This window comes from Idiotropiscis lumnitzeri, chromosome 14 (genome assembly GCF_059441095.1).
Source record: "Idiotropiscis lumnitzeri isolate Australia: NSW breed Sydney's pygmy pipehorse chromosome 14, RoL_Ilum_1.0, whole genome shotgun sequence".
Taxonomy (NCBI): domain Eukaryota; kingdom Metazoa; phylum Chordata; class Actinopteri; order Syngnathiformes; family Syngnathidae; genus Idiotropiscis; species Idiotropiscis lumnitzeri.
The window spans coordinates 2,660,325-2,682,155 of NC_142404.1; the positions used below are offsets into that span (position 1 = coordinate 2,660,325).

General features: G+C 41.9%; 1 protein-coding gene and 1 pseudogene across 1 annotated transcript in view; one reads left to right on the plus strand and one right to left on the minus strand.

The window, feature by feature from the left end:
* Window positions 1-21,831, minus strand: part of LOC148323134 (contactin-associated protein-like 5) — a 168,410-nt gene that overhangs the window by 106,201 nt on the left and 40,378 nt on the right. Inside the window, exon 3 of the mRNA XM_088314685.1 lies at window positions 19,324-19,517. Coding sequence (XP_088170811.1) covers window positions 19,324-19,517 — 194 coding nt within the window. The remainder of the gene's footprint in view (window positions 1-19,323; window positions 19,518-21,831) is intronic.
* Window positions 9,720-13,358, plus strand: LOC148323135 (uncharacterized; annotated as a pseudogene).

Consider the following 21,831-nt stretch of genomic DNA (forward strand, 5'->3'; position numbering starts at 1 on the left):
TGCTAATAACCACACCATAGATGGGCAGTATACAAAGATACAATACGCTGTAAAGAGTGAGATATTCTCTGAAACCGAGCACATACTAAACCTACAACCCAACATATTCGCTTGACCATATAGTTTTCCGACGCTGACTATGTCCTTGTAAACAGAGAGGTCATTTGCAATATTGCCCAAATATGTTTTCTCACTGAGTGAATTGCCAGACAGATGGAAGTCAGAAAAGTTTGACTGTGTGTTCTCCCAGACAATCATGATCTTCATTCTATTTTGTATTGTATTTATTCATAGCAAAAGCAGCACCCAACTGTGTCCATATCTCAAAAGCTGCTGTAGGCCAGCACTATGTGGGCAGAAAAAAATGAACATTCTACATACATTAGGTGGTTAATTACTACATCACCGATCCTACATCCGGTACCTCTTACATTAAAATCAGACTAATCATTCATATACACATAAAAAAGTAAAGGAAATGGAACTGCTCCCTGACGGACACCATTGGTCACAAAGAAGGGAACTGATGTTTTCTCATTATCTCATACAAGTACCAATGAACTAGGATCCAAATTAAAAAGCTCCCAATTTGGTACAGTTGTAGACATTATAACAACAACAATAATAATGATAATAATAATTACTACCCAGAGACTCATCACTTCTTCTGTACTAAGGGTTCAATGTTTAAAACGCAAAGCCAAACCCTATGACTGGAGAAAATAGCAAAACTATAGTTGTCTATATATATATATTCAGGGGCGGCACGGTGGACGACTAGTTAGCACGATGGCCTCACAGTGAGAGACAGCATCGGCCATGGGTTCAATCCCGGCTCCGGCCATCCTGTGTGGAGTTTGCATGTTCCAGTTATAATGATTTACTATATATATCCATCCATCCATCATGTGTACCGCTTCTCCTCACTAGGGTCGCGGGGGTGCTGGAGCCTATCCCAGCTATCTTTGGGCAGTAGGCGGGGGACACCCTGAACTGGTTGCCAGTCAATTGCAGGGCACACAGAAACGAACAACCATCCGCACTCACACTCATACCTAGGGGCAATTTACAGTGTTCAATCGGCCTGCCATGCTTGTTTTTGGAATGTGGGAGGAAACCGGAGTACCCGGAGGAAACCCACGCAGGCACGGGGAGAACATGCAAACTCCTACGCAGGAGGGATTGAACCCACGCACGATGCTGTCTCTCACTGTGAGGCCATCGTGCTCACCATTCGGCCACCGTGCCTCCCTCTATCTATATATATAAATATATATATATATATATTCCTCATTATTGTCTGATAATGAATGTTATTAATTATTAATATATAATACTAATATTGTCATCTTCAACACTGCTTGATCATGGGAGGGTGCTGGAGCCTTCCCAACTGACTTAGGGAAAAAAGAAGACTACAACCAACTAATATTATCAAAGGTAATTTGAGCAAACAGGTGTGCGTTTTCATCAACACCCACCAAAATGAATTTTAACTCGCATTTAGCGAGTTGGCAGGTGTCCATTTAGAACCTGTTGCAGGTGAACACCATGTTATTGACCTCTACACTCAATGAACTTCACCACAGTGGAACCTTTGTGTGAGACAGCCCATGACATCGAAATTGATGGTTTCTCAGTGTAAAAAAGACCAACTAGGATCTCATCACTGAACAAATAATCTGGAGCCCGACCAATGGAGGAACATGGTGGTACACTGTAAGGGCCTAGCCTTTGGAGAGAACCAAGCAGGGTTGCTTTATGATGAAATTCCCAAGGACAAAGTTTACACGAAGAAAACCCCACATCTTGGAAAACCAAGTTGGATTATTTCAAGAACAAACCAAGATACCCTTCAAGCAAGACCAGGCCTTGGAACTAACTAAACCATTTGGATTATAACTCTTAGAGGAGCATGCTAAGGCCTTGTCACTGCGTAAACCCCATGTGGCAAAATCTAACACGAAGACTTAATCACCAGAAAAGCAAAACAGGGCCAAACCACTTGGAGTCTAACCTGTAGAAAGACTGCTGTCGAAACAATCTGGGCCCTGGCCTCTAGAAAAGAGAAAGATGAGTTCTCGCCACTGGCTAAACAATCGAAGACCCAAGCCAGGCTGAAAACCACTGAAGAAAAAGAACACGCTAGAGTGGAAAATTCATTGTTCCAGCAGTTAGCATCCGTCCTCAGGGTCCAAAGTCATATGTCGGACGACAGCAAAGCAATAAACAACCTCATAACCTTTTTTTTTTCCGAGGGGAGGCAGAGTGTGTTGGGTCCGTATTGAATTGTTTATTGTATCTCTGGTGTAGGTGTAGAGCAATGAGAATGATAAAAGGCAGTTGAAGAAGAGTTCAATGGGGAGAAAAAGTTTGGTGATGCATGAATTCACCAGACATATATGTGTGTAGAAAAACCTCCAAGAAAATCAGCTATTTTCTTCCCATGAACGGCCATGTTGAGAACAACCTTATCTTTTCCAAGCAAACATGAACACATTCTGTCCTCATTTAACCAACTTTAACGATCCACTTGACTGTATTAGACTATATTTGTCATTTCACATTGATACCACCATCTGCTCCTGCGAGTGGTCGTCTTGTGTGTGGCTGTCTTTTCAGTGGATCGCTATTAAGAACACAAAGAACATGTGAAACCACATGACTACGCCCCCGTAGCATTAATGATAACTCAATTTCAACCTGTGTTATGACTAATGTTTCTTTTTTTCCCCCTTCCACCTGATTTTTATTTCACACTCCCTTCTTTCATATTAAAATTCTCATTCATACAATACAGTAATACAATACAAGTTTTTTTATGTAGCTCATTTCATAACAGCTGGAGCTGTAACAAAGCGCTTTCCATATGGAGTAATATAAATTAGCTTGTAATAAAACCCCAAATTAAAACCCATTAACAGTAGATACCAGAAGAACAGCAACAGTCTTGTGTTGAGCCGAAAGCGAAAGAATAAAATGTGTCTTCAAACGAGTTTTAAAAGTGGACAGAATGACTAAGATTCAATGTAAGGTCATTCCAGAGAGAAGTACTGCCAACAGAAAAGTCAAGATTGGGGAAAGATGTGATCTGTCTTCCGCACGCCAGTTAAAAGGTGAGCGGCAGAATTTTGGACCAGTTGGAGGCGCTTGAGCGAGGACTGGCTGACTCCAAAGTAAATGTTAGGGGGCCGAGGACAACGAGGGTTGAAAGTAGAAGGGCCACTGGGACCGAACACCATAACTTCTGTCTTCTGTTTGTTGAAATTAAGAAATTAAGTGACATCCAGATTTTGATTTCCTCAAGTACAACAAAAACAGCAAGGGCCTGCATGACAATTTAAATCATGAGATTCATCATTCAATTAGGACTGTTTTGATGATTTTGCATACTACTATTAAAATGGTTTACTTCCTTTTACTCTTTTATGATACAAGTGCACTTTGCTTCTACAGTTAATAAAGGCAATAGTTCGACCTTGAAATTGAATTCATTATTTGTATTTTTCATTATTTCCTATGGGAAATAGTGCTTCAAAGTCCACACAAGTGAAATGGATTTTTGACCTTAGGTGCATCACTGTGGCTTATTTCCCTCCAGCAGTGTATTTGGAACACTACATTATATTTCCAAAGCCTTATTTGAAGTTTTCTCTCTAATGGTGGTTTAGTGTTAGCTACTGTACAGAGGTCCTCCAGGGAAATGCATGCGCGTAGTGATTTGACTCTCGGCAAGGTCGTGAAATCCCAGGTCTCAAGCTCCCTCAGGCTCTTTTAAGTGGCCAGTGACGTGTTGGAACACAGCCTGGCGTCAATCACGGCCAGCAGACGGGGTTCGCTCCCGGATGAATTTGTCCAAATAAATAACTGGAAAATTGGACACATGAGAGCTCATCCCTGAGAGAGAGGGAGCTGTTAATGAGGATGGAAGCTGTCCCACAGTGACACACGCACAAATAGAAATAATGAAGTCAATGTGGTGTTATGTCTGTTTATGCACCCCAACCCTGTGGAAAAATCTTTGGCCCACTTCAATTTTTGTTATTTTTTCTTTTCTTTTATTTTTTTTATACTTTGCCACAACAAACCAGCTACATGCTTGGAAGCGTGAGGAACCTATAGAAATAGCTTCTTTATTACTAAAATGACTTTTTTTCTGGTTTTAGCATACTGAAGACACTCTAAATTTTGGAAGAAGTGCATCCGGGCAAAGCGTATGTATTTTACCCAGGACAGTACACAGCCACAATGTGTCCCATTGAAAATCCGGCTTACAAGTTCATCATGACAGAACGCACAAAAAAAGGTATGTGGTGAAGGAGTTGGCCATTTTGGTTCCAGGGGTCGGACCTGAACCAATTTGTCTTTTTAAATGTCTCAATATTGCTCTATTTACAGGATAACTTCAAGGATAATTAATTTAAATTTTGCAAAGCTGTTACATCTGCAAAATATGACTTCTGAAAGAACCTTGTCTATGAAGCAAGTATTGTGTGATTTCATAATGAGTTCATCATGGGCAGGTGGTCATTACCTGAGCCCTGAGTAAATGTGCAAGGGCCAAAATGGTCGTCCCCTGAGATGGATAGCAACGAGTGGATTTTGCTGCTTAATTCATATTCCACAAACGCAATATTAATCAGAATACTGTGTTTAGACTAGCGGTGCTGAATAGAACATATTATTTTAAAGATCATTTTTTAGGTGACTACTTCTTTAACTAAAGAGTCAAATAAAAGGCAAACAAAATACACATTTGTTGAGAAGAATGGGTCTTCAACTGCCAAAGTTCGATGTAGTCTAGTTTTCCGTTACCTTTAACAAACAAATTTGCATTGCTCACTTGGCCGTTATGCAGTATATCACACTTGTAGTTTTTATAGCCAAAAGTAATTACTCTCAGCACACCACTGGCTGACATTACTATGCCATCTATTTTTTTTTTTTAATTACTCAATCCGTCCATTATCTGAGCCGCTTCTCCTCACAAGGGTTGCGGGAGGTGCTGGAGCCTATTCCAGCTATCTTCGGGTAGTAGGCGGGCATATAAAACATCTGTTCATAGAGGAATTACTGACTACTTTCTGTATGTATTCTGACAATTTAGTAAAAAAAAAAATGGATGTTAAATTTCAAAACTTACCAAAACTGTAACACATTTTACGAAACAAAGAAACAAACAAACAAACGAAAAAAAAAAAAACCAGACACAAGGATGGTCTCTGGTGTGCTTGTGTTGCAGTAAAATGCTAATGACTCATTGTTGTTAAAAGCAATAGTTTGGAGCCTGCATTGCAGTTATTCTAACAGAGAGGTTCATTAGGTTTTTCACATTTCCCATCGGGGAGAAGAGTGGAAAAGACAGGCTTAATAATTACTCCAATAATAAGAAGACACAGAAGAGGAGGGAAACATTCAGCCTACCTGCCCGACATCATGCTTATTCTCTTTAATTGCTTTTATGTTGTTTCTCCCCCACTCCCCAATTGCAATTGCTGCTTTTAAATGTTTGGTAAAAAAAAAAAAAAAAAACCTTTGCGCACCTTACATAAACAAAGCTACTGCTTCAGTCTTTTAATATAATTCAGGATTTACGAATTAAAATTAAAAGCATGCTTCATGAAAATGCTATCCACGATATAGCTTGATAGCGTATAGCATCCACAAGTTATTATTGAAAACAAATGTACCTAAAAGATTTCCCCAAGGACCTTGACACAACATTGTGTCTGACCGATTCTGACTTTGAATTCAAGTTGCGTCACCATGCAAAATGATATAGGTGAGCAACAGCTATGGACAAAAGTATTGGGTCACAGAACCATATGAAAAGTATAGACAATATTTGTTTGGGATGCAAGAAAATCTGTGGAAATAGTTTTGTCTGTTTTATAACGAGAATCATACAGGTTTTTGACGGGCTGACTCTTCCACACCAATTCATCAAAGCATGGCATTAGGTATCTAGCTTTGTGCATTTGAATAGAAAACAGCCTTGCCCAATTTTTTCCAACAAAGACGATATTGTGCCGAGATAAACAACTCGGGATGAATATATCTGGTCCAACGTATGGTTGATTGATTCATACATTAAGTCACTCACCTCAATACTTTTGTCCTAATAATTTATTTTGTTATAAACTAACATAACCACTTGTGAAATATGCGCTGAATGTGTTGCCTAAATATGATTTGTTTTTGTGTGAAATAAAATAGATTATTCATCAATTTACAGCACTTTCACGCACTTATGAAGACGGATCATAATAAGCCCCTTTTCTTTTTTTTCTCTGGTGCCCCCCTTAGGACAAAGTTAATCAATCAATCAAGCAGTGAAATAGCAAATTTTCCATGTCCTTCCTTTCATTTTTTAAAGTGTGCTAGGGACACAAGCAGAAGGCTCGACCTTTAGCCTTTTTATGGAGCTAATTTTCCACAGAGATAATTTGGCTCAGCATTAGCGCGGAATAAGTGATAAGCTCGGGCGCTCTCATTAGTGCCCTGCCATTCACTTTCTGGCTGGCAGCCTCTTTACCTTTGAGCGCCTGGCTTAAAATGCCAGACGGACCGACACGAGTTGGCGTCGGCCAAAAAGGTCTCAGCGAAGAGCTACATAAGTCAGCGTGGGTGACGACCAGATTACAGATAGCAAACGCTGACCTGTCATTCATTTTTCACACATCAAACGCATTTTTAACGAGTCTCACATGCGCTCGGGTTCAGGAGCAACTACCAACGCTTCAAAGTATTCCCGAATTTCTAACACATGCAGCTAAAATGTACAGTATACCTGCATATGCTGTGCTATATAAAGGTGCTTATACAGTATCATAGAGTAGAATTGGATCATAGTACCCGTTTTGGGAGTGAGACTGATAGTTGCTAAATAATTAAAAAGATAATTGAACTCATTATATGGTACTTCTAATCGAGCACAGAGGGCAAACTAAACAATGAGCATCAGGCATCATTTGAAAGGAACATCTAGTGGTAATGTTACTGTATATCATCTTCACTGTGCTGCTGTTCGGGGTTTGATCGTCTCAAGTAGAAATGCGTTGAGTTTTACTTTTCCCCCATGCTTATGTGGGTTTTCTCTCATAATGCGTGCAGTATTTGTTAAGGCAATTGACGACTGAAATATTAGGACTGGGCAATCCAAATTTAATTTCTATTTTGGCTTTTCAACATCGTAAAAAAAAATATATAATTAGAAAGGCACGGTGTGTTTTATGCAGAGATGGGCACTTGACCCATTTCTGCAGGTCAGTCTCCCACCCTCCGGTCGCGATCTGGCTAGCCTTTCGGCCTCGACCCGCCGACCTTAATCTTAAAAATTGCCGACCCCCGCCCCAACCCTGTTAGGCGAAAAAAAAGGAGAAAAAAAAGCATTTGTATATGACGCTGCCGCCGGAGAGATGCTAAGAGGTTTATTTAAACATCATTGTTTGTGTATGGAGAGACATGAGACAGCAGCGTGCGTTCAAGCGTGCCTGTATTTCCTTATTCTCACATCACGTAACCCGCATGTCCCACCTTCTACTGGGGCATACCATTAGAAGAGGTAATATAACAGTCATTAGCTGGCTAATTTGTTATACAAATCCGCATACCTTATTATGGTGGTAAGTGTTTTGTCAAACTGAAGTGGGTTAATGGTTTGACTTCCCTTCTGTTTTCTCTTTCTGTTGTATTGCCCCCCACATTTTGTAATGGTATGTATGCCCCAGGAGCAGGTGGGTGGCGTGGGTTATGTGACGTCAGAATAAGAAAATACAGTCACGCTTTAACGCACACTGCAGTCTCACATCTCTTCATACACCAGTGATTCTCAAATAGTGGGGCGCGCCACCCTGGGGGAGCGCAATGCGATGCTGAGGGGGGCGCGTGGGACCCTGGGGAACATGTTTTTTTGCATAGTTTTGGGACCAAAAAAAGCGATCTCAGGCAACGCGAGTTTGAGCGCGTCAAAGCTGTTTGTGCCCCTAGTTCACGCAGTACTGGTTTAAAAAAGTGTCACTCTGTCACGCAGTACTAATTAAGAATAAGACTGTTCCGCCCCTGGGACGGACTGCCCAGCTCTGGTTTTATGTTTATGTTTCTCAAGATAGCACCCTAAATGCACTGTGGTTGCTTGTACAACAAGCACGTTACCAATGTTATTTTGCCCTCCCTGGGCATGCTTTAAACTGTTTAATGACACCCTAGTTGGAGTTTGCTGTAAAACTAAACACAAAACTGAAAGAATTACACACATTGCATATTTAGATATGAAAGACATACTTTGTTTTGGAAACATCGTAAATGCTAATGCTCACGGCCAATGTAGAATCCCACGTAGATCCTAATAGAAAATGAGCATATATTTCTGGCAGTGATATTTCTTCAGATAATACTCTTTTTTTCAATATTACAAAATATACTATCTATATTATGTACTATATATAAAATCTACTATATTTATTACATTTTTCGTGGGAAACGCATATCGGAAGAACCCCACTCCCACACCTTCGGTCAGGTCCATAGTGTATTTCTGTTGTCTGATTTGTTGATTGGAGCTGCTCAAAACAATGTAATTCCCACAAAGGTGATTATGCGGGAGATGACAACTCTCGGCCAAGGTAAACTTTTCAAGGAAAATTTGCGGATAAAGTACATGGTGAGGATAGGTCGGCCAACATTCTGTTTACTGCAAATGGCTGCCTTATTTCAATTTTTATTTTTTTTATGGCAACAGGCCATAGACTAGTGGTTGGGGGTCCATTAGGTCAGTTAAGAATCTAATTCCATGTCCGAAATGCACCGCATGCCACTGAAGACAATGTTTGAAACCCTGCGGGTGCTTTGGCATATGTGCTCCATTCGAAAAAGAGTGTTGTTGGAATGTGCTGTTCACACTCTGGGAATGCTGGAGTGCACTTTGACTACTCTGACTCAGGACACCGAGCATTACAGCGTCAGGACAAGCATGAACGCTTTGTAAATTCAAATTAAGGGAGCCTGTTCTGCCACCTGGAACACTCACTCTCAGAGTAGAGTTAGGGCATCATATTGCATTTAGGTAAGATGGTAAGATGCATTGAGGTTTGTGACAGGCACAGCATTTGCTAACAGGGATAGCTTTTGAAAAGCAGCCTATACTTAAATGTGCTGTGAAATTGTTGATGCAGAGAGAGCGTTTGTTGCTGCTCCATTTGTGTTTTGTGATCCATTGCAAGCTCCACATATACAAATCTGCCCAATAATAGACAATTAGAATGTAGGGCCTGGTGATGAATTGCTAGCTCCATGAGGTAGAATAAAATTCATGTTGCTTTGGAAGGGCTTATGTGCTTACCATTTTCGTCATGGTAACGAAATTCGTGCTTGCCTTTGGTCCAAAAGTAAAACAAAGTACATGGGACAGATCATTTGCATGACATTGGTCAAAAATGTTCGTTGTTAGTTGGTGGTTGTTGAGGATAAGCACGTCAAGGATTTAAAGACAGCTAGGAAATGTTATAAATCGTAGTGAGATAAAATGCATATTATGATTATGAAACTACTGTCATTCCAGCCACGTCTTCGAGCTCTTCCGGAGGGATCCCCAGGCATTCCCAGGCCATCCGGGGTACATAGTCCCTCCAGCGTGTTCTGGGTCATCCTTGGTGCCTCCTGCCGGTGGGACATGCCCGGAACACTTCACCAGGGAGGCGTCCAGGAGGCATCCTTATAAGATGCCCAATCCACCATATCCGGCTCCTCTCAACGTGGAGAAGCAGCGGATCGAGTCCATCTTGGATGACCGAGCTTCTCACCCTATCTCTAGGGGAAAGCCCGGGCACACTGCGGAGGAAACTAATTTCTGCGGCTTGTAACCGAGATCTTGTTCTTTCGGTCACGACCCACAGCTCGATAGGTGAGGGTATGAACATAAATCGAGAGATTTGCCTTTTGGCTCAGCTCATTCTTCATGATGACAGACCGTTACAAAGTCCGCATTAGAGCAGTTGCTGCACAGATCCGCCTGTTGATCTAACGCTCTATCCTCCCCTCACTCGTGAACAAGGCCCCAAGATACTTGACATCCTCCACTTGAGGTAGGATCCCTTCCCTGACCTGGAGAGGGCAATCCACCCTTTTCTGACTGAGAACCATGGTCTCAGATTTGGAGGTGCTGATCTTTATCCCAACCGCTTCACACTCTGTTGCAAACCGCTCCAGTGAGAGTTGGAGATCATGGCTTAAAGATGCCAACAGTACCACATCATCTGCAAAAAGCACAGATACAATACGGAGGCCTCCAAACCGGACACCTTCATTGCTTCGGCTGAACTGAACTTCTGTCCAAAAAAAGTTATGAACAGAATCGGTGACAAAGGGCAGCCTTGGTGGAGTCCAACCCTCACAGAAAATGTATCCAACTTACTGCTCTGACATCGCTGGTACAGGGATTGAACAGCCTGTGTTAGTAGGCTCAGTACCCTGTACTCCTGAAGCACTCCTCACAGGAATCCCAGATGGACAAGGTCGAACACCTTCTCCAATTTCCACAAAACACTAGTAGACCGGTTGCGCCGAGAGCGTAGAGCTAGTCCACTGTTCCGCGGCCGTGACGAAACCACACTGCTACTCCTGAATCTGAGATTCAACCTTCCAATGGACACTCCTTACCAGAACCTCTGAATAGATCTTACCAGGGAGGCTGATGATTGTGATTCCTCTGTAATTGGAACACACCCTCCAGTCCCCCTTCTTAAAAAGGGGGATCACCACCCCAGTCTGCCAATCTAGAGGTACTGTCCCCAATGTCTATGTAATGTTGTAGAGGTGTGTCAACCAAGAGAGCCCCACAACATCCAGAACCTTTTTAAACTCTGGGCAAATCTCATCCACTCCCGGGGCCATGTCACAGAGGAGCTTATTAATCACCACTTCAACCCCAGAGATAGGTGAGTCCACCGCGGAGTGTTCAGGCTCTGCTTCCTCAATAGGAGGTGTGTCGATGGAATTGAGGAGGTCTTCGTAGTATTCTCCCCACTGACTCACAACGTCCCGAGTTGAGGTTAGCAGGACCTCATCTCCACTATAAACAGTGTTATTGGTACACTGCTTCCCTCTAATGAGACGCCGGATGGTAGACCAGAATTTCCTTGAAGCCGTCCGGAAGTCGTTTTCCATGGCATCACCGAACTCCTCCCATGCCCTGAGTTTTTGCTTCAGCAACCGCCAAAGCTGAATTCTTGTTGGCCAGCCGATACCTGTCAGCTTCCTCCGGAGTCCCACAGGCCAAAAAGGCCCGATAGGACTCTTTCTTCAGCCTGACAGCATCACTTACTACTGGTGTCCACCAGCGGGTCCAAGATTGCCGCCACGACAGGCACCGCCACCATACAACCACAGCTCCGATCGGCTGCCTCGACCAAGTTCTGTAGGAGGTGGGAGTTGAAACTCTTTCTTTCTGACAGGGGACTCTGCATAATTTTAATTATTTTATTAAATTATATTTTTATTTTGATTATTATCATTTCTCACAAGTTTATTCTGCGTAGTTCAATTACACAAACATTTGCATTTTTTGATCAGTCTAAAATAAAAGATGAAAAATCTGTCATTTTCTTACTTGTTTTGAGTTAGATTAAAAACAATAAAATACTTGAAATAAAAAAAGAATGACTTGAAATAAGTGGTTCGACATTGCAGTTTGCGAGCCTAATTCACATTTTGTGCCTCATCATAACACGCACAAATTGAGAATCAACAACTGAGACGCTCAAAAAAGCTTTGCTGGGCTGGACACACGCATGTTGCTAACATCATGGCATGCGCATACAAACAATCATAATGGCGAGAAAAAAGAACAGACAGTGGCGTGGAAAGTATATGTAACATTTTAACTCATGCTATGGTTGCTAACTGCAAAGCCAGTATCTGATGAACAAATGTCGAACAAATGTCAAACAAATTTGTTACCTAAAGGTTCTTTTTGGATAATAGTCAGTCGATACTGCCCACTCCCCACCATCCAGGTACACTTGCGTAGTCTATTCTTTAGGTCTTTTTTTTTTTTTTTGCTGAATATAACACTTCTATACAAACGCACATCTTCAGGATGTCTCCACTGACATGACTTTGACAGCTGCTTGTCCTGCCTCCCTGACTGACCTGCACAGATGGACAGCATCTTGACAGAAGCATGCGACAATTGGGTGGGGTCTGGTCAGTGACTGACTTGTAGTGTAACGTCTTGCCCGGTCCAAGAGTCAAAACGTTTTTATCTTGTAGTGTGTCAGCTCAACTGTCGTGAACAACAAAACAGTTGTGTAGTCTTAGATTGACACGTAATCATTAAGTTTTTGGGTCATGGAGTAGAGTTTTCACAGAAGTCTGGCTGAAGCTGCGTTAATTAAAGTGGAGTGTATCCAACTTTGCACAGCACAATAGGGGCCAAATTATTAAGTATCTGGACGCTGAAGAGAAAATCTTATCTTCTAAACAGAAATGAATTTATTAATAGAGTCTACAGTTTTGATTTTTTTCTCCATTATAGTTTTTTAATCCATTGACTAAAACACCATACAACGGATTCAGAAATAGAGATCTTAAACTGAATTTTTTTTAAAATTTCTATATTATTATTTGTGTTTGAAATTACCCCGCTGAAAGTTTCTTGACAAGAAAATAAATTGCTGCTCTACACAATGTGCAGAAATAACTTTCGTCTTTGTTGATTATATAAAAAGAAAAAAAAGTGTTTAATAAAACACTTTGCGTCAAGCTATCGGGATATACCTGCAAGAAACTGCTACTCAAAATTTTCAGTTTTTAATTGTCAATTGAAAATTAAAACAACAAATGATACACAAATTAACATGTTTCAAGTATGTTTTTTTCTCAGTAATTTTATCAGAGGAAATTTCAGAAACACACACAAAAAAAACCCGCATAATCCACTAAACCACTTTTCACCCTATCTCCGCGAAGTGAAACTATAACGGAAAGAAATGTTTGAGTCCAATTCATGTCTCCGAATTGAATAGCTGTAGCTGACAAGGCTCTTTGTGGCCCAATGAGCGACATGCTGAGAAATCGGCGCGAGCAGTCACAGCTTCTTGGCCACATTGTCACATCTCATATCATTAGCGCCGTTGAAGGCAAAAGAAGCCTGACATGTTGCATGGTTACGGCCATCATGACCCGCTATCACATCATCAAGGAGATTGTGAGGAAGGTTGTTCTACTTATAGCACTTTATTGAGTGAGCATGGTTATTAGACTGTGATTGTGCTGTAATGTAAGATATAGATAGTTTTTCCGTGACGTAATGCACCGCCATATTGAGGGTCAATGCGTTGTTGTCTTCCCAGACTTACTAGGTGTTTGAATAGAGAAATTTGATTGACAGCCAGAGTCAACATTCCCTGATTGATTTGTCAAGGAAAACATGGGTGTACACCGCCTACTACCCGAAGATAGCTGGGATAGGCTCGTGAACCCCCCCCCCCCCCGCGACCCTTGTGAGGAGACGCGGTACAGATAATGGATGGATGAATAGCGCAGTTTTACTTTTCCATCAGCCATCTGAGCTTTAATGAGACAATTGAGCAATGGTAATATTGCTACAGGTTATTTTTACGGGGAATCACGATGTAGCGTTCCATGGACAGGCTTGTGAAATGACTGAGAATATATACTTATCATCTGAATTATTAAATGGTTCCACATAAAGCCTAGAATCAGAATCAGAATGTCCGTTATTGTCACAATAAAATACATTATATTGCAATTCTGCAAGGTATGGGTAGTTGTGTACGAGAGTTCAGCATGCAGAATGCATGGGGAAGAAACCGTTCCGGTTATATTGATTTACTATATATATATCCATCCATCCATCCATCTTCTGTACCGCTACTCCTCACTAGGGTCGCGGGGGGTGCTGGAGCCTATCCCAGCTATCTTCGGGCAGTAGGCGGGGGACACCCGGAACTGGTTGCCAGCCAATCGCAGGGCACACAGAGACGAAAAACCATCCGCACTCAGACTCATACCTAGGGGCAATTTAGAGTGTTCAATCCGCCTGCCATGCATGTTTTGGAATGTGGGAGGAAACCGGAGTACCCGGAGGAAACCCACGCAAGCACGAGGAGAACATGCAAACTCCACACATGCTGGCCGGAACCGGGATCGAACCCACGCCCGATGCTGTCTCTCACTGTGAGGCCATCATGCTGCGGCACGGTGGCCGACTGGTTTGGCTGATGATGCAACAGCAATTTCCGGATATAAGGTAACAATCTGTCCATGTTTCCAGAGTCAGTTCACGCATCTCTCGTCTTTTTCGCACGATTCGTCGTGCTATTCTGAAGTGTGTAAATTGCTTCAGTTCACGCCGAAGAAAATAGCCCCAATGTTGGCATATGTCATCCAGTCTTCATTGTATTCGTCCCAGTTATGTCAAAAGCTGTTAACAAGCTGGTAAATTGTTCTCCAGTGGCTTTTTTTCTACCTGTCAATCCAATTAGCGGTGTGTGTAATTGCCCAATGGCGCCATAGCAAAATTAGCCAAGCCCTCTCTCCTTTGTCAGACAGATCATGTTTTGTTTTGATTTTTCTATGTTGCCAATATGTTTTGTGGAACTGATTTGGAGTGATTGCACTTTCAATGCGGACCTGCAATTAGTTGTCCTACACAGCGTTGTTAGCACACACCCACAGTTTAGACATGCTCTTATCTTTATAATAATACAAAATTGTAAGGATTAAATATTTTCTTAGAAATGTGTTTTGTCATCTAATTTGGATTGTGTTTTTTCTATTTTTAGTAGATTGATTTATATTAGCAATTCAAGTAGGCTCTCTATCTAAATGTCAAGTTTTATATTTTAGGGCCCACAAATGTCACAACAGTTAACTTGAAAAAGTAATTTAGTAACTTTACACAATACTTGCTTTTAAAGTAATTTAGTTAGATTACAAATTACCTTAATTGCTACATTTAGCAGATACCAACCAACATGCTTCGCATAAAAATGAGACCCGATTTTGCCACTTAATCTGAGGTGTGTTTTAAAAGTGATGTTTAAGAAGTTTGTTTTTATTAAAAATAAAACAAAGACAGCCAACTTTTTAGACTCATCATCCATCCATCCATCATCTGTACCGCTTCTCCTCACTAGGGTCGCGGGGGGTGCTGGAGCCTATCCCAGCTATCTTCGGGCAGTAGGCGGGGGACACCCTGAACTGGTTGCCAGCCAATTGCAGGGCACACAGAGACGAACAACCATCCGCGCTCACACTCATACCTAGGGGCAATTTCGAGTGTTCAATCGGCCTGCCATGCATGTTTTTGGAATGTGGGAGGAAACCGGATAGACTCATCATAATTACTTCAATTGAAATTAAATGATATGTTGAGTATTTTCAGGATTTCACTAAACAAAAATATATTTTTTATAATTTCCAAAATAAATCTCACATAATTGACATTTAACAATTAGTGTGGCAATGGCAAAACTCAACATTTAGATTGTACATTGTTTATAAATATAAAAAATAAAATAACGATTAAGTTTGAGGACCTGCTGTTATCACACAATAAGGTGTGCCTGTGATTACAAACTGCCCTGCGATTGTTTTTGTGTATGTTTTGTATTTTTTTTTATTGACGTAGAATTATGAAAGGGATGGTGATAAGACTGTCGACTGAGCAGAGTGTTTAACAAACCTTAATATTTTAGGTTTTAGCTGACACAAACTCAAACTTGTGACTGTTCTCCCATCTTAAAAAGGCAAATCTCTCTTAGGGTTTAAGGACATGAGTCTCAATGCGCTGAAAACAATGTTACTCCCTCAGATGTGAATGTTAATTTGATGGCTCCCACAATGCCTTTCACTATGTCCAATCCCAGGGGTTCCCTTTGTTGCATGTATTGATATATAAAGACTCACATGCAACTCATTTGGTATCAATTTCCTTAAACAAATATCGACACCAACTTATAAAAAAAAAATGTGAGTGCATGCATTAATTTCAACTCTTTTTGGTAGTTTACTTGACTTGCACACATGCGGTTCTCAGTGGTGGGCGGTCAAGGCCATCTCTGCTGGCCTAACATAATCAAGAAATCATGATCATATTCTTCACATTGATGTCATATTATATCCTGATGTTGTAATTTTAGGAGAGAGTTTTTATCCAATCAGAATTGACCTAGCTGTTGCCAGGCAGATTTCATAATACCAGGAGCACGCACTATTCGTCCAAGGCCCTCAGATGGAATCATGCGGGCGTCTGTTCTGTGCGAGTAAGGGGGCTTTTACAGTTGCGATAGCCAATCAGATCACGAGTTGATGACAGTAAGGCCTTCTTTTAATACTATTTCACTATTCTTGCTTTTTTTAACCACAATGGCCAAAGGAGGGAAATTGTGGATTTCATTGCAGATACAATTGCAAGGCCATTTTCACGACGGACACTCACTCAGTAGTTAAGAGTTTTTTCTGTATGTTATTTCTCCAGCTGTGATGTCATAAATTATGGTAATTTGAGGGGGATTTATTCAGAATCAGAATCAGAAATCCCTTTAGTGTCATTGTACTCAAGTGTGCAATGAGATTAGAGAGCTCCCCTCTCCAGTGCAATACAACAATAATTCAATTAAATATATAAATTAGATAAATAAGAGAATAAATAGTGAGATGGAAAATAATACGAAATAGGATATATAAAAACACATCACATCGCTGTTCTGCAAGGTAAAGGGGGTCGTGTGTGTGTGTGAGAGTTTAGAATGGAGATGTCTCTTGGAAAGAAACTGTTTCTCAGTCTAGGCTCTCGATGGACGAGTGGTAGAAGGCCAGCAGCAGCTTCCTGTCCAGGTTGAATTTCCTGAGGACTCTCAGGAAGTGCAGACGCTGGTGGACCTTCTTTACCACTGTTGTGGTGTTGTGTGTCCAAGAAAGGTCATTGGAGGTCTGTACTCCCAGGAACTTGAACATGTGGACCCTCTCTACACACACGCCTTCGATGCAGAGGGGGGGCGGCACCGTCTTGTTCCTCCTGAAGTCGATGACGATCTCCTTTGTTTTTGCAATGTTGAGTGTCAGTCTGTTGTCCTCGCACCAAGCCGTCAGTCTCTGGACCTCCTCTCTGTAGGCCGTCTCGTCACCTCCCGAGATCAGACCGACCACTGTCGTATCGTCAGCAAACTTGACGATGGTGTTGTTACCGTGGGCCGGGCTGCAGTCGTAGGTGTAGAGGGTGTATAGGAGAGGGTTCAGCACGCATCCTTGAGGGGAACCGGTGCTCAGCGTACGGGTGGAGAACGTGTAGGGGCCAAGCGACACAGTCTGGGGTCTGTTGGTCAGAAAGTCCTTAATCCAGATGCGTGTGAGGGCAGGGAGGCCAAGAATGTCCAGTTTGGCGACGAGGATGTCCGGGATGATTGTGTTGAATGCCGAGCTGTAGTCCACAAAGAGCATCCTGGCATAGCTCTGCTGTTGTTCCAGGTGACCCAGCACAACATGCAGAGCATGTCGATGGCGTCCTCAGTGGATCTGTTCGCCCGGTATGCAAACTGGTAGGGGTCCAGAGTAGGAGGAAGGCAGTCTCTGATGTGCTGGAGAGGAAGTCCAGAGTGGGAGGAAATTCAAGTCGGACTACTTTGCGCTACTGCGGGCTTTGCTATGGCTTCCGGGTTCTGGATATCGGAATTTCCGTTGTGAGGAATCGATCGTTAATGTAAAAAAGTTGTAGAAAATTTAATGCATAGGGTTTTTTTTCCAGGTGAGGGAATTTCTGTTTGACAGAGGACCGTAGGTGGGAATACTTACTGTACAGAGAAGAGACGCGCCTACTATTGAGCCTGGCCACTTACTGGCAGGAAGGCAACTTACATAGGTGCCGGAATATGACATGACTTGTTGGTGACACACCTAAATAACCCGTGTCCCTTACTTTTGTTACATCTGTAAAATAAGGAATGATTCACTGTGATCACTTAGAGATTTTGAGGCAACTGAGTTTTTTTAAGTAAACTCTACAATTCCGGTTTTACGGTGTGGGTGGATAGAACACACCTCCCAGCGTTGCATCTCCCATAAAGAGGCGCTGGAGTAAAATTTTTAAAGACAAAGGGACAATAGAACAGAATAAAAATTTAGGACAACAGGAAATAAAATGTGATTAAAAAAAACAAACAAAAAAGAAATGTAAAAAATGAGTGCATTCTTAAATATCTAAATAAATAATACAGAAATCAGATAAACGCTGATATTTGGTTCTAGGTCTTGAACCTGTGAAAAGGCCGGTGCCAGAGGTCCTCAGAACCCGGGAGGGTCAATATGATAAAAGCATGGCAGACACTGTAGATATGATGGCTTAAGGCCTTTAAGACATTTAAAATGTAGGAAAAAAAGAATCTTAAAACGGATCCTGGGACACACAGGGAGCTAATGCAGTGATCTTAAAAGCAGTGTAATGTGCTCGCACTCTCTGGTCGTAGTCAGCATATGAGCAGGTGAGTTCAGAAGTATTTGTTGAACTGACATGTTCTTTTTAGGAAGACCAGCAAAAATGGGGCATTACAGTAGTCTACACGACTGGAGATAAATTAACCTCAGCACCTCCGTCTTAGCCTGAAGAGAAACAAGCAGACTCTGGCTCTAGTCTTAAATTGGCCAAAACTTTAGTTGCAGTTTTTTCCGGACTATAAGCCGTTAATTTTTTCCCTAGATCTTGAACCATGCTGCTAATACAACGGTGCAGCTTTTCTGAGGATTTTTCTTTCACTAGTAGGGGCGCTCTATAGTTCAGAAAATACACTAAATAAGTCTAAAATGTTTTTCTCTTGGCTCTGTTCTGTTTTAATTAGCAAAGTTGTTGCCATGTTAAAAGACACTGTTTTAAGAATCTGTTTAAGTACCTTTATGTGCATTCACAGTACAAATACAACTATTTTTTTCAACATAGAAAACTGTGGCCTGTATATTCTTTTTATTCTTTATGTGTGGAATAAAATTAGAGTCAGAAGGAAAAATATAACAACCAGTTTCTTTACAAATTGTGAGGGCTCAAAATCTTGTTGTTTTGATCACAGTTTCTCCCACTTGCCGTCAGGACCAATAACTAAAGCCTGTTTTGTCCTGGTTGAGCTGTAGGAAATTCACTGCCATTTATTACTTAATACTGTAAGTAGATACCAAAGATGTCCAATGAAGATACAATAGATGTGATATATCGAAGTGTGGCATGAAACAGAGCTAATATTGATATTTGATGCTGGTTTATCAATACTTATGAGAACAGATAACGATAAGATGGATAATGTTCCAATTACTGACCTCTGTGCCATCGTCATGGCGATAGCGCCTCCACGCCCGGCCTGTGTCACTGTATAGGAGCATATACGTGCTGACCCAGTCCCAACTGTCGTAGCATCCCTGCGTGGCCACCGCTGTCACCTCCATCTGCTCCCTGAGGTCCAGCTGGAGCCACGGCTCCTTGTCGCTTGCCATCGGAGACCAGCCGCCGGCCTCTGACGGTAAAAATCAATGGCAACATTGATTTGGTCAACTCTTGTGGTTTTAAGCTGAGTCACTGCTAGCATTGTGTTGCAGTTGTGTCACATCCTCACATGTGGGAAATGGGATGGAACTTTCAAACTGTTTGATTTAATAAATCAGTGAGCCGTTAAAGAGAACATGACAAACTTTGAACTCATTCATCTCAAACATTTGGGTACCAATCCAATGTGTTCTTCCTCTAAGGTTAAAGGATTATTTGGAAATGACAATTTTTTTTCTCCATACTTTTTATATCATTCCAAATCAGTGGTGCGAGTTCAAGGGCTTCTGTGCTGGCCTAACATAATCAAAAAAGCATGATCATATTCTTCACATTGGCGTCATATTATACCTTGGTGTTAGATTTTTAGGTTAGAGTTTTTATCCAATCAGAATTCATCTAGCTCGTGTTGCCAGGCTGATTTCCTAATACCATTAGCATGCACGATTTGTCCGAGGAAGTCAGATACAATCTTGCGGGCATCTGCTCTGTGTGAGTCAGGGGCCTTACAGTAGATAGACAGTTGCAATAGCCAATCAAATCACAAGTTGATGACAGAAAGGCCTTCTCACTGGCCGAACGTTGAGAATGCGTCTGGTGATTGGATACTCACTTGTGAGGTGGTTCTCGCTTTGCGGAATCAACACACCATAAAGTTGTAACTGGCGACCGTTCGAAAATCTAAAATATATTCTTGCTTTTTTTAAACCACAATGGCTGAAGGAGGGAAAAGTGTTGATTTAATTGCAGATACACTTGCTAGGCCATTTTCAAGATGGACGTTTTACGAGAAGCTATGTGGTCCAACACTCACTCAGTACTGCGTAAGTGTCTTTCTGTACGTTATTTCTCCAGCTATGATGTCATAAATGATGGTCTTATGAGGGGGATTTATTCAAGTCGGACTAAGTAGGACTTCACTGAAGGCCTTCGTGTGAAATGAACGGCCCACCACTGTTCCAAATTATATTTATATTAAAGAACCTTAGACAAAAGGCTTTATATTCATATATCAATCGTTTTTTTAATACTCATTACAACTCATTTGGGTAACAGATGAGCAGGAACCTATCCTAGTTGACTTAGCTTGTGGTAGTCATTCACAGGTTATACAGAGAAAAAGAACCATTACATTCCCAACTTTAGACCCTTCGATGTGTACCTAACATGCACGGTTTTGGAACGTGAGAGGACTAGAAGAAAACCCATGCAACCACAGGAAGAATGCATAAACTCCACTCAGGCAGGCCTGAGCCGAGATTCGAATCAGGAAACGCTCAACTGTGAAGAAGACATCCAAACCACCACACACCTGTGGTGTCCTGTGCTTTTTAACATGTTTGATGGTGTCTCTAGTTTCCCTTTCAGGGCTTGGGCGGTTTCGTAGTTCCATTCCTTGTCACGCCCCTGCAATTTCAGTCGCCAGTCCCTGCGCACCTGCAGCTCATCAGCGTCATCAACAACAGGATAAAAACTCAGTGCAGCCACAAGTCAGGCGCCGGATTATCCCATTCCAACCGTGGTACACTGGCTCCTACATACGACCAGTCAACTTGCTCTGCGTTTACCTCTGTTCTTTTGCTTAACCATATTCCCTGTATTCTTGCTTGCTTCTTCAAAGCCTTCTGCCAAAGCCAAATGCTGCTGGAGGTGCCTGGGATTTAGCGCAGCCCCAGCGGGGATCGCACCTTCTCTGTTGCCGGTCCTTCCTTATGGAATGAGCTTCCATTAAATGTTAGGCAAGCCCCCTCTCTGTCCACTTTTAAAACTCGTTTGGAGACACATTTTTGTTCTTTGGCTTTTGACTCAACATGAGACTGTCGCACTTCTGCTATTCTTCTGGTATCTATTGTTTTCCCTTTAATATGTACGCTAATTTCCCGCTAATTCATATTACACCATATGGAAAGAGTTTTGTTTCAGCTCCAGCTGTTGTGAAAAGCGCTATATCAATAAAGTTGTATTGTATTGTCCGCCCAAGCCCAGTGTCACCACCGCCTCCCCTTGGAAGATCGGAGAGCATCTACCACTCCACTCGTCTGGTCTGCCGAACTCTGGACCTGCTGTCTTCACTTGCTTTCCCCAAAAATAAACCCCTTGTTAATTCCGATTGCTCTTGGGTCCTTTTCTCACCATTACGGTTCCACTTAACCGTTACAACACCACTGTGCTGTCTCCAAACAACAACATTTTGTAACGTAGGAGGAATCAGGCCAAGCGGCGATCTAGCATAAAACTCTTTTCATCAAAACGGTTATTGTTGGCCGTAATCACACCGAGGCGAG